The 16045-nt window shown below is 41.2% G+C and overlaps 1 protein-coding gene across 3 annotated transcripts; it reads left to right on the top strand.

The window, feature by feature from the left end:
- Positions 1 to 1165: 1165 nt before the first annotated feature.
- Positions 1166 to 15593, top strand: gpc2 (glypican 2). 3 transcript variants are annotated; one of them, XM_040120625.1, is made up of 11 exons: positions 1166 to 1752; positions 3715 to 3873; positions 5137 to 5271; positions 6881 to 7056; positions 7213 to 7293; positions 7832 to 7997; positions 8819 to 8949; positions 9831 to 9977; positions 11376 to 11512; positions 13413 to 13585; positions 13795 to 15593. In XM_040120625.1, the coding sequence occupies exons 1-11, from the start codon at positions 1575 to 1577 to the stop codon at positions 14070 to 14072; spliced, it is 1761 nt and encodes a 586-aa protein (XP_039976559.1). In that variant the 5' UTR covers positions 1166 to 1574; the 3' UTR covers positions 14073 to 15593. The 3 variants fall into 3 exon arrangements, with proteins under 3 accessions (XP_039976559.1, XP_039976561.1, XP_039976560.1); XM_040120627.1 differs by lacking the exon at positions 1166 to 1752 and adding an exon at positions 2361 to 2444; XM_040120626.1 differs by lacking the exon at positions 1166 to 1752 and adding an exon at positions 2366 to 2522.
- Positions 15594 to 16045: the final 452 nt, after the last annotated feature.

Here is a 16045-nt window from a genome sequence, read left to right as displayed (position 1 = left end):
AAAACAATGGTAAAATATCTTAAGCTACTTAATAATAAATGCAATAAAGACTTATACACCTTTCACACCAAGGCAATAATTTGCAATTTTTGTGAACGGGTCAACACAGATTATACAATCCTTCATGAAACTGTCTATAACTGGTTGTGCTACAATTTTTTGGGCCCTCTAGACACCTCAACCACCTTTCCTAACTGGCCCTCTCCTTGTTCTCATTCTGAGTTTGATGGACGTCTCATCTGACACTTGCTCACCTCGAATACAAAAACAGTAACTTTGGCTGCAACTACTGGGATACTGCAAACCATATTTTAGAACAACTATAGTAGACACTGTTGGCAACATCTATCCCTAGCTATAAATTCAGCTCTTCTAAAATGCAAAGATATTTAGATTGCTGTATTACCTTTTTAAAAAAAAAACAAAAAAAAACAAAACAATTGATCCTCCAATATAAAAACAATATTGAAAAGAACAATATACACAGAATTTTTAGAAGATGAAAACTTTGCTATTAGCCACTGCCTTTTATTAAATTAAATACAGGGCAATTCAAAGCCCTTTATTCTGAAACAATGTAAAAATACACAAGGCAATTTAAAAAAAAAAAGTAGTAAATTGGCACTTTATTAGGTACACCTGGCTAAAAGCAATGCAGTTTAATACAACAGTCCTGAAATAAATTACTCCCATTGATTGTTTGGTGTTGATTCAACTTTGTGGTTATTTTGGAGACTATAGTTTGCGGTGCTGTTGAATTAATTCATCGTGCTGACAGATGTTTGTATTATTATTCCGTCCGCCCCGTTTATATCAATGGGGGTAGGCTGAATAACAGAAAACGCCTCTCAGTATAGTACAGCTCCACAGCACCACACACACACACACTACATCCCCCAAAAATAATCAATTGAAACAGCACATCTCCAACAGTTTCAATAAAAAACTGCACATTATAGCCTTCATTAAAGGGAGGGTTAATTGCAGGACTGTTTTTAGTAGACTGCATTAATTTTAGCTGAGTGTATTTAATAAAGTGTCTTTTTTCCCCTTTTAAAAAAAAAAATATATCGCCTTGTGTATTTGTACATCTTGTCGGAATAAAGGGCTTTGAATTTACCTGACTGAAACAATGCCACCCAAATAAACTAGCCCGCGCTCGTATTTTGAAAAGGGACGCTTTTCCGGTATCGTCCTGCCACCCCTCGTGGGTCTTGACGGAGTTCGTTGGAGGATGCTGAGGAACGGGAGTGCCCCGTTCACTCTCCCTTTGCATGTACTTACAACAGCGGCTCTCCCAGGGAAGGACGGACAAACCGGACCCGCTCGATGGAAACACGTGTGTGATGTAAAAACCCAGTCCGGGTGCATCCGTTCTTTGCACTTATCGGAGAAAACTATGACTGTTTTTGACAGACTGACGATTTGGGACCCTGTTACTCTTTTTACTTTTGCGTTCGCCTGAACCGGACAGTTATTCACTCATTTATAAGCCGCTGCAGCCATAGTCTGTTTTTAGGCTACAGGAACCCGTCCCCCTACGCCCGTGTGGGTTTTTGAGTCCTGCGGCGAGGATGGATGCCCGCCTGTCTTCCCCCGGGTACCCGCTGCTGGTGCTGCTCTGCACGGTCGCAGCCCTGTCGGGGGCACGGAGCCCCGTGGCTGCGGCGGGGAGGAGTTGCGCCGAGACCCGGCAGGTGTACGCGGTGAAGGGGTACGGCACGGACACCGCTCCGCTGACTCAAATCTCCGGTAAGACTCCGCATCTAGCCTGCGGCGGGGACAAGTGACACAGACAGACAGTTTTTGGGGACTCGAGCGGAACAGTCCCGCCGTCATATTGTGAGAAATGTGTGCCTAATTCAAGTCCATACTAATAAATTGTGAGATACATCTAGCATCAGAGATGTAGGTGAGTCAGCAGGCTCTAGTTTGTCTCAACAGGGATTAAAATATCATTATGCACATTAAGGTCACCAGAAAATCTATGGGCAGCAACACGGACTCTCCACAAATCATTATGGGAACATTATAATCAATATTCTAGCAGAAAAATACATCTAAATACCACAGACACACTACAAATCACTGTAGGAAAGTGATATCAGAAAGTACAGGGGGGGCTGAAAACTCACTAATAAGCACCAGAAACACACTGTAGGAACATCATGGTGCGTTTTCCTCAAGACAAACAATACCGGGTTGGTATAAAACAAATAACACCCTCCCCCTTCTCCCCTCTGTGCTGTTTAAATAGGATGATTAAGGGGATGAGCAAATTGCCAACACCGGTGCAACAAAGAACCTCGCCCCTAATTAGTCGCTGCCTACTGGTCTACTGTTCAATCCCTGCATATACCCATAGGCTCTGTTCACTGGGATTAATTTTATCTGCTGAATGAAAGGGCATCACACAGTTGGATTTTGGATAATGTGAAGTTTTGGTACGGAGGTGGGATAGAGGAGAGGAGGAAGGAGCAGATTCTGAGCAGAAATTTGTCAAGATATGAATGTCTGACCATGTGAGCACATGACGGAGCACTTGAGTAACTCAAGACGTAACCTACTTCTTGGCGGTTTAGCTTTGCATGTAAAAGGGAATGATGATGATGATGGGGTGTGTGTGTGTGTGTGTGTGTGTGTGTGTGTGTGTGTGTGTGTGTGTGTGTGTGTGTGTGTGTGTGTGTGTGTGTGTGTGTGTGTTACCCAAAGACAGACATGGAGCTTTCAATGTTAAGAGTTAACATTTATGAGTAAAATCTTTGCAAAAAAAAAAATGCAGAGGATTTACTTTGAGGCAATTCAGCCCTGTGCATGAGTGACTGAGAAAACTGCAGTTTTTATTGATTTTGTGTGTGTGTGTGTGTGTGTGTGTGTGTGTGTGTGTGTGTGTGTGTGTGTGTGTGTGTGTGTGTGTGTGTGTGTGTGTGTGTGTGTGTGTTGGGCCATCGCTGCCTGAGTCTTGGCTCACTGTCCCGTGGGCCAGGGGAGCAGATGGCTGGGAGAGCAAAGGATGAAGAGAGGCAGTTTAGAAATGGAAATAAAGGGATGAGAGAGGGCTAATAGTGAGACACACGGAGAGAACAAAAGAGGCAGAGGGGAACATCAGCGAGGGTGGAGTTGGGAATGGGACTTTCAACTGCATTCATTGCAGTAATATTCATGTATGTAAAATTATAGAAATAAAGAATTCAAACCTTTACACCTTCTTTGAAAGCTGTGTGTTACTTCCCCCTCCTGGTTGTCGTTTGCATATCATTACTTCTGACATATTAAAGACCCAACCTGAGCGGACAAAGAAAGACGGATTGAAGCTGAATAATTCATGCATGGAATTCACAGTTTTCTATCACAAGCTCATCTTTGATAAGATTTCCCTACAGGAACAGAACAGACTCATAAGTGGAGGAATTGACTCTTTCACTAAAAACATCTGTTTTGATCTGGTAATAAACCCAGTGACGGTATTGAGAATAGGTCTTGGTTTTTGCGGAGGTATTAATAATGTCTTTATCTTTGTAGCACCTTTTAATGTAGAAATGCAGCCCAAAGCGCTTTACAAAAACATGATTACTATACAGATCCAAAGCAATAGCATATAATTATACATTATGTTGTGATTAAACCAAAAAAATCGAATTTATCCACATAGGTTTCTAGGGGCGTGATTGGTCCTAACCTTTCTTTCTCTGCTGGCCTGGTTTTACTTTCCAGGTGAGCACCTGCGGCTCTGTCCTCAGGACTACACCTGCTGCTCCAGTCAGATGGAGGAGACACTGGCCCTGCAGAGCGAGAGGGACTTCCTCAAAGCCATCGAAGACAACAGCCAGTTCCTTTTGACTACCTTCACCCAGAGACACCGCCGATTTGATGGTGAGAGGCTGACACAGAGGATTGTATAGTTATTAATTATGTTTAATGGGGACATAGCCTGGTTTAAAACTGGTTAAAAAAAATAATTCTTCTTCTTGAAGAGGGTACATTTGATGGAAAAAAGGAACATAAACTGCACTTGGTTTGTCTAGATCTCACACTCCCCTGTCTACCAAGTTAGCAGCAATGAGTGACAGCGGAGTAAAAACTTATTTACGATCTCTTACTGCACAGTTCCTCTCAGATGGTCAAATATCTGTGCCACAAAATTGACTTTGGCAGCTAAAAGCACTACACTGCATACATATTGCAAAGATGTATGATTCACATTTATATTTAATCAGCGCATGAGAACTGCTGACATCAAAAGAATATTCCAGACTGTGACAGCTTTTGCAAATTCATAAAGTTGGGGGACCCACAAGATACGGATTAGAAAAATTAATGGTCACAGTTGAAGCATCAGAGGCCGAGATATCCTGACATTAGTCCCTGAGGCTCCAGAGACACTGAATCCTACATTTCCCATAATGCAACTAGGTGTGGTCTTTAATTGCACTCTTCCTGCCCACACCTTTGAGTCCCCACACCTCCAGTTTGTATCCCAGGCTTTACGTTAAAAACCTGTAGTCTTGAAGCTGAGGTAACCCCGATGACATCACTATGACGTCATCAGAGTTTTGTTATTTTTTTAAGAGTTTACAAAGCTCCCTCCAGAGCTACAGAAGACATTATAAAACCGTTTCCGCAGGCTGAATAAGACAACCCATGGCCAGTAAACTGTGCCCCCCTTAAACAAATGGTCAGTGTAGGAAACCTACCCAGGCAGCTTTAATGACTGTCTGATTTTTGCAGAATTTGGTCCACATTGTCTCAAATCCTGCATGAACGCCTGCAGGTTTGTGGCAGCCACAGCACAGGGCTGAATTTACACTTTCTCCTCCTACCTGCTGTGGACTGCTAAGACCGTTTTTTCCCCTCCTCATCCTTTTATATAATGTAAGTGATGAATCATTTAAAAATGCTGAAGGAGTGGGAGACTGCATATGAGTCTTCAAGATGGATTTTAAATACAGTACATGTTGTTACACACATTTACCAGTGTGCAGGATCTGATGTAACTGTCCCTATGAGCTGTTAATCTGGTAGGGAGGGGAGGGGGGTGTCTGAGCGCCTACGTAGAAACCTGCCTATAATATTAGAGGAAAAGAAGGTGGGTGCCGGATTGATATCTTATCTGCTTTTTTTCCCGTTTCTCTGCAGAGTTCTTCAGAGAGCTTATAGACCTGTCAGAGAAGTCTATGAACCAGATGTTTACCAAGACCTACGGCCGGCTCTTCACCCAGAATGCACATGTCTTCCAGGAGCTGTTTGTGGAAATGCGCAGATATTATTCTGGTTCGTTCAGTGACCTAATCCACTTCAGCCGCTGTTAATAGAAGATGAGATTTCAAAAAAAGAAACTCCAATTATGATTTATTAAATTTAGATGCTCTAATAGTCTTTGCAAAGTGGTACCAGTTGGTGGTACACTAACTGGTGGTTAGTGGTCTTAGATGCATACTGTGTAACAATGTCCACCATCCCAGCTGTGGCCCCTTTTTTTGCATGTCTGCTCCTTGCTCTTTTCCCATATTGTCTGTTATTCTCCACTCTGAAATGTCAAATAAAGTCAAAATGCCAAAAACAGTCTTAAAAAACAAAAGGAGCTTTGGACGTTTTAGGCAGTTAGAGGGCAGTATTTAAAACCCAAGTTAATCTACCTTCCACTGACTTTCATCAGACGCTCTCTGAATTAGTATCATGAAAAAACATCTTCTATATTTGATTGCACTAAGTTTAAATTAAATGCTAAAACAACCAAATGTCAGAAGACATTTATTCAGGCAAGCAACTTGGGTTCTGCACTACTGGGTTTTTGCACCACACGGGGCTCTATCAGCACTACAGTGAGTGAATAAATGCAGAGAAGTATTTTCGAAAGGCGTAGCGGTCCGGTCAAAGATGGCGCTGCGATGATACCTTCTTGCACTGGCAGTTTAGTTTGGTTTTATCAGTCCATGCCCCTGTTGTGGTAAATCCAGAGCAGCTCGGGACAGCAGTGAAGAGGCAGTATTGTCTTTTGAGGAGTATTGAAATGCCAAGAAGAACTGGAGAAAAAGAAAAAAAAGGGAGAGAATTGGAATCCCACGGACGCCAGACTGTTTCTATTTCTGTTCTGGATCACTGTGTTTTGGCATGACAGCCGCTCGCTGGCGAGTCTGTCGGCAGGCTGTTGCTGCTTAGTCAAACTGTCTTTGTCTGCCAAACAGCATGGATGGCTAATTTGAGGCTGTATAGTAGACTACAGATTGGAGAGTTGCATGTACAGAATCTGTCTGCCGGTATTCAAATGTACAGAGACTGACAAGCACCCAAGCACATTTAAAGGAAGAAATGAGGAAAAATCGTGCAGCACACTAAACGCATCATGTGTTATTATTAACATGTTATTGTGTTGTGTTTAATAGGCTATATATAGAAATCAGAGAAGCAGAAAACATTTTTTTGTAGTTGGTTTAAAAATTAAAAAATTTTATTACAGTATTTTGCACGAACTTTCACTCAACAGAATGGTGCTACTGTTACAGGGTACAATAACTTTTTAACAGATAAAGAAATTGTTCACCCAAAAATGAAAATTCCCACGCTGCTGAAGTTAACAGGGCTATCTTGCCAGCTGTGTCCAATTTCTCACCTTGTGCCATGGGTGTGACAGACACTGTCTAACAAAAGTCAGGTAAATTTGTCTCATTGTTACCTGTACTTGCTTTCCTGAAAAACCTTGAAATTGCTTGAACATCCTACAGCCTTATTCAGTCCTCTGGATCAGCATACATCCTCTCCGCTGAAATGCCCCCTAATACCATGCTCTCTTTCAGAAATCCCTACAGGAACATGATTTTTTTTTTTCAGATTACAAATATCATATGGTGACAGGTGCTCATAGTTGATCTTTTGCCCACAGGGGGCAGTGTAAGCCTGGCAGAGGTTCTGTCAGACTTCTGGTCCAGACTGGTGGAGCGGGTCTTCTCTCTCGTCAATCCCCAGTATCAGTTCAGTGAAGACTACCTGGAGTGTGTCAGCAAACACGCTGAGCAGCTGCAGCCGTTTGGAGATGTGCCCCGCAAACTGCGCGTACAAGTGTGTGCCTCGTGATAAAATCATACATTGTTGATATGGACACAGAAAACGCATGGCTGGTGTTGCTCCATTATAACTGTACAGTTATGAAGGACGACAGATGTTGAGCTGGCATGTTGAGTTGTGACTGATCTTATTCTGTACTTTCACATTCAGGTGTCCAGGGCTTTCATTGCAGCCAGAGCACTATCTCAGGGCTTGGCTACTGGTCGGGATATTGTTAACAAAGCAACGAAAGTGAGTGCTTCTTATTGGTAGTTGTACCGTATTCAGTGTCTGCTTGTTTCAGCACTTCAGTAGAGCTACATCATACTCATATTGAATTACATATTTAATCCAAGATGTCATTTTTGTGTTAATTGAATATACAATTCCTGTTGTCCTCTATAAAAAAATGCTTCAGTACGGAAGAGTTTCTCTTTGTAATAATTCTTCTCAAAACAAAGGCACAGTTGAGATCCTTTAGCTTAACCACGTTTGCTCAAATTAAATGATCAAGGTAATTATCAAGATCTCAACCGAACCTCGAGAGCAAAAAAAACAAACAAGTCTCGGCAGTGAAAACGCACGGTGTCACGAAAGCTGGACTCAGCGATGTGGGATCACTGTAAGATCAAATGAAAGTGCTGGTTTTCCAAGCAATCAAAGTTCTCTAACAGCGGTTGACTTCTGGAGCTGCCGACACGCAAAGTTCCCTTTAACAGTAATATTAATGTTAATATTGTCCTCTCTTTCTCATTCTTTCTGCCCTTAATCCCACGGCTCTGTTTTTCAGTTGACTGCAGATTCAGAGTGTGTGCGTGGCCTGATGCGTCAGTGGTACTGCCCGCTGTGCCGGGGCATGCCCTCCCTGCGGCCCTGCCACTCCCTGTGCCTTAATGTGATGAAGGGCTGCTTGGCCAATCAGGCCGACCTGGACACCGAATGGAACAGTTTCATTGGTGGGTGAGGGGAGGATGAACAATACATCCTAATACGGTTTTAATTGGGTATAGGGTCAGGTGCATGACATATTTTATATTTTTTTGGATTAACTATATTATGTGCTTCAGCTAAAGCACCCACACTACGAAGAGCCACAATATCCTTGGTTTTGATGATTTTTGATCCTTAAGAAAGAAGAAGTTATGACCTAAATGACATTTAACTGCATTCTGAATTATTTTGATTATTAAAGTCAGCATACCTTAAAAGAAGAATCCTGTTATTGCTCCTTTGTAACTCATTTACTTTCCACTTCCTTTTCCCCTAAGGAATTCCCCCTCCATTAATCATTCATGCTTCACTGCTCCTTCTCAATTGATCTGTCTTCCTGTGTTTCCTTTCCCCTTTCATCAAACCCACACATTCCCTGCATTTTCTTTCTTTTCATGTGCAGTGCCTTCTCTCACCTTTCATCACTCCATCCATGTCTACCGCTCCCAAGCCCATTTTACCCTCATGTACCTTTTTCTCCAACCACCGTTCTTTTCTCTTTTCCTCTTTTATATAATGTTGAATTGCTTCCTGATCCTCCTGAACACCTCATGAACAGACGTAAATCAAATCTCTTTAGCTGGTTAGCCAGTGAGAGATTCCAGACACAGGGAACCATTGTCTTGATGTTTATCAGGGTCTACAATATGCCACCAACCATAGAGTTTTTTTTTAGTTTTTTTTTTAACTTGTATAACAGGACAGTAAGAATTTGGGTGAATGTGGTCATAGCACATTTCAACACCCTACCATCTTGATTTCTGTCTCTCCCTCTGCCCTCTATCAGATGCTCTCTACCAGGTTTCAGAGAAGTTGGAGGGGCCATTCAACATGGAGCTTGCGGCTGACTCCATCTCTGTGAAAGTGTCAGAGGCCATCATGCACATGCAGGAAAACAGTGTCACCATCTCCACTAAGGTAAGAACGAGGGCACTAGTAGACGATGTGGATATAAAGAGGAAAAATAAAATGCATTTTCATCGCTTTCCCAGAATTTGGCAGAAATAGTGCATCATCTTGTATTTACTGAACCCTTGTGACTGCATAAAAATTATCATCCACCGTCTTCAAAATATCACTCTTTCAAGTCAAAACTATAATCTTGATTATTGTTTCTTCTAATTTTAATCTTCTTAATGAGACAACATGCAGTCAAAATTACAGGAATTATACCCAGAGAGCATGACAGCCTCACAGTATAATTAAAATATGGCAGCCATCCCAGGAGCTAATACACCAGAGAGACACCCACATCTCGATAGAAATAGAAAAGCTCCTGGTTTGTGGTAGCGGGGCTTTAAGGAACAGGCAGCTCCTTCCTTTACAGCTCAGCTTTGTGTTTCTGCTGTTTCTCACTAACAGAGGGGGATTATGGTGGCTGTAGACACGGTCTCTGTAGCCAGAGCTCCTTTCTCAGTGTTCATTCGCCACTCTAACTCTTACATTAACTTAAAAAACAGTTATTGATGATGACCCTTGCACATCTAGGCGTTTTTTGTTGTTTGGTTGGTTCGTAGGGCACATAATGCCGTAACAAGATGGAATCATTTCAGCAGGCTCGTGGGGAGCAGCAACTTCTTTTTAGTCTTGCTCTAAGTGTTGTCAAAGGGCTTTTGTGAGAAAAGTTAAGAAATCACTAACTATCACTGTGTCACTGTAGGAACATCTGAAGGTGGATATTTCATTATCTTATCAAATAAGAATGGGAACTCTTATTATGGTAATGATATGATTATAAAGATGCTCTTGTGACACAGCTGTTTACACTGATGTTGCTTTGTTGTTGTTGTTTACCCCAGGTGTTCCAGGGCTGTGGAAGCCCCAGGCCAGCTCCAGGACGGTCAAAACGCTCACCGAAAGAGTCAGGGGGAAACAGGAGGCCTTTCCGAACCTACAGCCCTGAAGAGAAACCCACCACTGCGGCAGGCACCAACCTCGACCGATTGGTGAGAAAGAAACATGCCCTGCTTTAGCTAGGTTTAGTAGCTTCTTATGAATAGATATTTTTTTAATATTGTCAATTTAGAACAGTTTAAATCTGCATTAATTTGATTTTTTCGGCCACTTGGGGGCAGCAGAAAAAGGTGCAAACACGACGTTGAAATATTATTACTTATAAAGGTGTTGTGGCAAACTTGTTACCAAAACGTTAGCTATTTCCACTTCCAGCGGATACAGAGCAACGTTAGCATTCGTGTAAAGTCGTGTCTCTGGCCCTGTGACGCATGTGAGTTCAATACTGACTTTTTTCTAGCTCATTTTTTGGTCACCACAAAGTCCTGAGGGAAATATATTGACTCTTGAGCCTCTCTAGTGGCTTCAGAAAGTATTGAGACCCCTTCACTTTTTTAACACTTTGTTGCTGTAAGCTGTAATTGCTGCCAAAGGGGCTTCTACAAAGTACCGAATTAAGGACCTGAATACTTGACAAGAATTTCTATAAACTTGTTTTCACATTGTCATTATGGGTTATTGAGTATAGATTGATGGGGAAAAATGTCAATTTTATTCAATTAAAATTAAATCTACAACACAATAAAGTGTGCACAAAGTCTGAATACTTTCTGAAGCCAAAGTCAAAGAGCTACAGTGAGTTTATCAGAGCTTTGCCTGTTGTGTCTGGAAACAATACCGATGAGAGTGGTGTGTGTGAATCAAAACATTAAAGCGAAACCAACGGACCAAAACAACGGACAGAAAGACACTAAAACCATCTGTGAAGCTCCGGGACAACTGCAGTTGGGTGATAATTATCTGTGGGTTTGTCACTACGAGCAACTCTTTGGACATTACACATAATAATCTGACCCATTGTTTATTTATATATTAAAAAAAATACTGATTAGTGCAGCTTTAAGTACTCAAATACTCAGTGAGATAAAATGTTTTGTTTTTGTTCCACTCACCTTTTTGGGTTGAGTGTGATTTAAATATATTAGGTTGAAACTGCAATTAAGAATGTCAAAAATGTTTGCTTTGTGCCTGCATCAAGATTCAGACATATCAACTGAACACAACTAAGTAATAGCACAGAGTGCAGCAGTCAGAGCCCAGACAGTATTCTTGTGACCCCAGAGTGATCTTGCAAGATAGAAGTGCTGGAAAATAAATTGAACCAAAAGCAGAGGAGAGGAGAAAAGGACACCAGTTATTTATATGTATTTATAAGACATAAAATGACAAGTGGCTTAAGAACTGACCAAGAAGCAGTGTCATGTCAGCTTTTGACTTTGTCCAACGTCAACACTGCAGCTTCCGTATGCTTCCTCCAGCCAGCCATACCAAACAAGGATACTTTAAAACCAGGTCTGAGTCATTACCAGTTCCTTTCCGCCTCCTCACAGGTTACCGAGCTGAAGGAGCGACTGCGGCCTATGCGGGGCTTCTGGGTGTCCCTCCCACACACCATCTGCAATGATGAGAAGATGGCTGCCGACGTCACTAATGAGGACCGCTGCTGGAACGGGCAGACCCGGGGGAGGTGAGCGAGATCAGAGCGGAGGGATGGAGGGAGAGGTTCGGTAGAGACGGAGGAGGAGTGAGCGAGCGATGGTACAGAGGTGGCAGGATGCAGCAGATGGAACTGAGTTTGTTTAATTTTGCCACCACCAGTCACCCACATGCTTTCTGTGTGGGTCTGTTTGCTTTTATGCACACAGATACAGCCCAGCACTAGGTTGATTTAAAGACACTGCGTAGTCCTGTGTGTGTGTGTGTGTGTGTGTGTGTGTGTGTGTGTGTGTGTGTGTGTGTGTGTGTGTGTGTGTGTCGTGAGAGAGGTACAGAGGTAGGAAAAACAAGTCTGCATAATGGATGAATTTGTGTCTATGATGTTCCAGCTGCATTAGGCAACAGTTTTATGTAAAGTACACCCACCTGAGCAGCTTCAATCACAAACTGGGACTGTGGCCAGACTGGTATAGCTGAAGCAGCTAGTATAAAATTTTACACTATAATTCACTAATGGGATAGAATTCTTAATTATTCAAAAACATCAGTTTAGAACTCATTTTATTATAAAACATTGGTAAAAATGTCGTTTTGCCATTCCAGTATACAGTCTCAAGAAATTATGTTGCACCTTATGAGCTGAAATGTTTTAAAATCAGCAGACAGCTGAGAACAACAAAGAGCCCAAACAGCAAACAAAAAAGCTACTAATTTTAAAACCAAGACAAAGTGTCTCCAGCCATGCTAGCGGGTCTGTGAAGCTGTGCTGATGCCGAGCTAAACGTTAGCCAGTGACGACCAAGGTACTTGAAAACTCCTGAATGTATGCGTACCTTTTCCTAACATTTTTCACATCAGCCAGCGAAGAGCACACAAAATTTAATAAGACAGCTTTGGAATTATCTTGAGTGGCATTACTCCTCTTTTGGTAGAGGCCACCACCTACAAATTACAGACCACTTTGCCCACTGAACACAGAGGCTAAATTGATATCAACCCTCCATCAAATTCCCAGTTAGATGGACCAACCCCTAAATTCCAAAATAACACAGCGTTACTGGGATTAGTAACTATAATGTAATTACTGAATTTCAAATCTCTTACTCTACTTACATTACACTACAAAAAAAAATCACTTACGATTACTGTAACATGTTACTAAATAATGCACTACTGCCAAGCACTGATACTAACATGAAAATGTTAACATGCTGATGTTTAACACATCAGCAGGTTTCATGTTTATCATGTTCTCCGTCTTAGTGTGCTAACATTCGCTAATTAGCACCAAACGAAGTACAGGAGTGGGAACGTCATTAGTTTTGTAAGTATTCGGTCACAAACCAATCATTGGAATGGAAATCCATTCAGTAGTTGTAGTCTCTCAGAACCACAAACGTCAACCTCATTGTGGTGATGGAGGAAAAGACAGGCGATCACCAAAGTCATAAGGATTCATCAGATGGGGATCATGAATGTCTGTACAAAATTTCATGGCAATCCATTCAGTACTTGTTGGGATATTTCAATCTGGACCAAAGTGGTGACCAACCAGCACTGCCATCCTTGGAGCAATGCTGTTAGCTTGTCTAACAAATAGAATGCAGTTCAAGAAATCAATATTGGTTCACAAACAAAAGGCTAGCATGTGCTTTACGCTTAAATAAGTCAAGGATGCCTACATTGCTGCAATTAAATGGCAGAGAGTGAGTCGTTCCCCCTCATGAACACAGCCAGTTATTGCAGTGAAGATGGTTATTACACAAATATGCTATGTACACTTTTGTGGGCGCGGTACTCATCAATTTTGATTGAGTTATACCTCCTTGCTTGCATTTGAATCCACACTCTGTGAAGTTGCCAAGATCTCTGTTCACGTGAAACCAGTTTTGTGTTTTCGTACATGAAAGCCTCTGTGTCTACACACTCAGGTACCTCCCGGACGTGACAGGCGACGGGCTGGTGAGCCAGATCAACAACCCCGAGGTGGAGGTGGACATTGCCAGGCCAGATGTGAGGACCAGACAGCTGATCATGGAGCTGAGGGTGGTGACCAACAAACTGAGACACGCTCAGAGTGGACAAGACATGGATTTCATGGACAGTGAGTGTTCCTGACAATCAATATTTATAATCTGTGTGTATTTTAAGAGGAGTAGTAGTTAATCCATGATTTCTTGTCACTATATATTGGTGATTATGAGGACTTGGAAAAAAATCAGTAGAGTAAAAAGCCTGTATTTGGATGTAACTTCAGTTTTTCTTTTTTATTTCTATGCTGTACATCAGTCAAAAAATGATCCCTTGTTCCAGGTGAGGAGGGCAGTGGCTCAGGGGGTGGAGATCATGGTGAAAGGTACAATGATGATTGGCCAGGCTATGGGCCTTACTCTCCCCCCTACAACAAACACCCTCGTAACCCAGCCTCCAACCCTGCAAAGCCTCCTCGGGTCCGAGAGAGGAATGGGTCCAAGTGGAACAGAAACAACGGCAATGGACGGGTTCGATCGGCAGCCAGCAGGCCTACCCTCTCCCTGGTTTCTTTGTTGTGTTTGCCATTCGTGGTCACTGTTGCCCCCATGTGGAGATAGCTAGTTATCACAGTCTGGAGGTGGAGGTTTTTCTGTCCTGCTGGAGTCTTTAGCACATTATGAAGAAAAAAAAAAAATCATTCCATTTTGTTACACCAGCAGAAAAAAAAAAGACAAAACAGGCTAATTTAGCAATAATCAAAAACCTGTTTACAGTACAAAATAGGTTAAAGTGAATACTTTTCCTACTGCCCAAGCAACAAAAGAGGCATTACCAGACACTGATGATTACAAACAATACTTAATTAATAAGTACTGCCCTTTTTTTAGTGCCATTCTTGAGATGTCTGACCTATTTGAGTCTTAATGCTGAACATTGTGCAGTGCTAGAGCATGGAAGTCTTTAAGAATGGGAAACAAAAGTACTGCAGCAGCAAATGAATTAGCAACATGTTTGGGTAACGGAGCTGATGGTCTCATGGTTTGGTTGTCTGTGAGATAGAGATTAGTCGTGCCAGTTAATTACTTTGTGGTTTTGGTGAGCAGCTGATATGATCTGAGTGCGTTTGTTTGCTGCTTTTCTCACGAAATTAAGTTGATTAATCAATCAAATCATTGATTTGATTTCAGTCCGGTTCTGGTTCATTTTGTTCATTTTTCATCTCCTGGAAGTAGTGAGATTTAATTTAATCGCTTAATTAAACCTCCGTATTTGGGCTTGGAAATTTAAAAAAGTCAGGATGACACTTGAAACCAAACAAGGAGCTTATCTTGAATGTACCTAAAAGCTCAGATTAATTTTGGGTTACTTGTGATGTCAAAGGGTTAATTAATGTAATATATTGATGTTTTTAATTTATTTATGATATTACATTTCATTGTTCTAATTATGATTTTTAAGGCAAAGAATGAGTGTTTTTATCTTCTAAAAGAAGTGTTTCGTTCTTTAACTTTCTCTGGTAAAAAAGAAAACAGGAAAATCAAGTTCTATTTGATACTTTTTGCAAACCAATCATTTTAATATATTAAACCCATCATAACAATACATTTAATTATCAGGAGAAACTGGGCCACAAGACCAGCTATAGCTTTTTTAGTCTTAACCAGAGATTGTTAAGGAGCAGTGTGTGTGTGAATGTGTGTGTGTATGTATGGTGGTTTTATATTGTTTGTTGTTATATGTTCTGGTTTCAAGTTATAGTTCTGAGGTTATGCTGAGAAGATGTTGGGATGATTTTTAATAATGTGCTTTTGTACTTATTTTTCCTAAAAGCAACAAAAGATAATGAAAACAGTGAGTGAGCTCATGATGTGACATAAAATTGGATTGAATGTCGACGGAAAGAAATACTTTCAAGAACTGAGAGACTGGTCCTTAATTTTACTATGCTGAATGTGTTTTGACAAAGATAAAATCAAAGATTTTCCAGGAAGATAAAATAAATGTTGTGAGGAGTTGGTCATCCATGTACAGCAAGGAAGAGGAGGCCGAGCTTAAATTAATAGTTTGACATTATGGGAAATACTCTTATTCGCTTTCTTGTCGTGAGTTAGATGAAAAGATTGATACCACTCTCATGTCTGTATGCTAAATATGAAGCTACTGCTGGTTAGCTTAACTTAGCATAAAGGCTGGAACTGGGGAAATAGCTAGCCTGACTCTTTCCAAAGGTAACAAAATCTGCCTAACAGCACATTTAAAATTTACAAATTAACATATCTTGTTTAATCCATATGAAAACTTAAGTGTAAAAACCACAAATTGTGGTTTTATTGCAGTTTGTGTGCCAGACTATTTCCTGGCTGGGAGTTGTCAGCTAATGAACTAGCGCAGCACATAACCCCCGTAAAAAGGTGAATTTTCTGTTTTTACACTATGTTTTGTATTTTGGGTTTTTTTTGGTGCTTATTGAGATATAATGTGTGAATTATTGCGCTCTAGAGGTGCTAGTAGGGAGACTTTGTTAGAGCTAGGCTACCAGTTTCCCCATTTCCAGTATTTATGCTAAGCTAATCGACTGAAGTTTCAACTT

The sequence above is a fragment of the Xiphias gladius genome, chromosome 23 (genome assembly GCF_016859285.1).
Source record: "Xiphias gladius isolate SHS-SW01 ecotype Sanya breed wild chromosome 23, ASM1685928v1, whole genome shotgun sequence".
In the NCBI taxonomy this organism is placed as follows: Eukaryota; Metazoa; Chordata; class Actinopteri; order Istiophoriformes; family Xiphiidae; genus Xiphias; species Xiphias gladius.
This window is presented reverse-complemented; position numbering and strand designations above follow the sequence as displayed.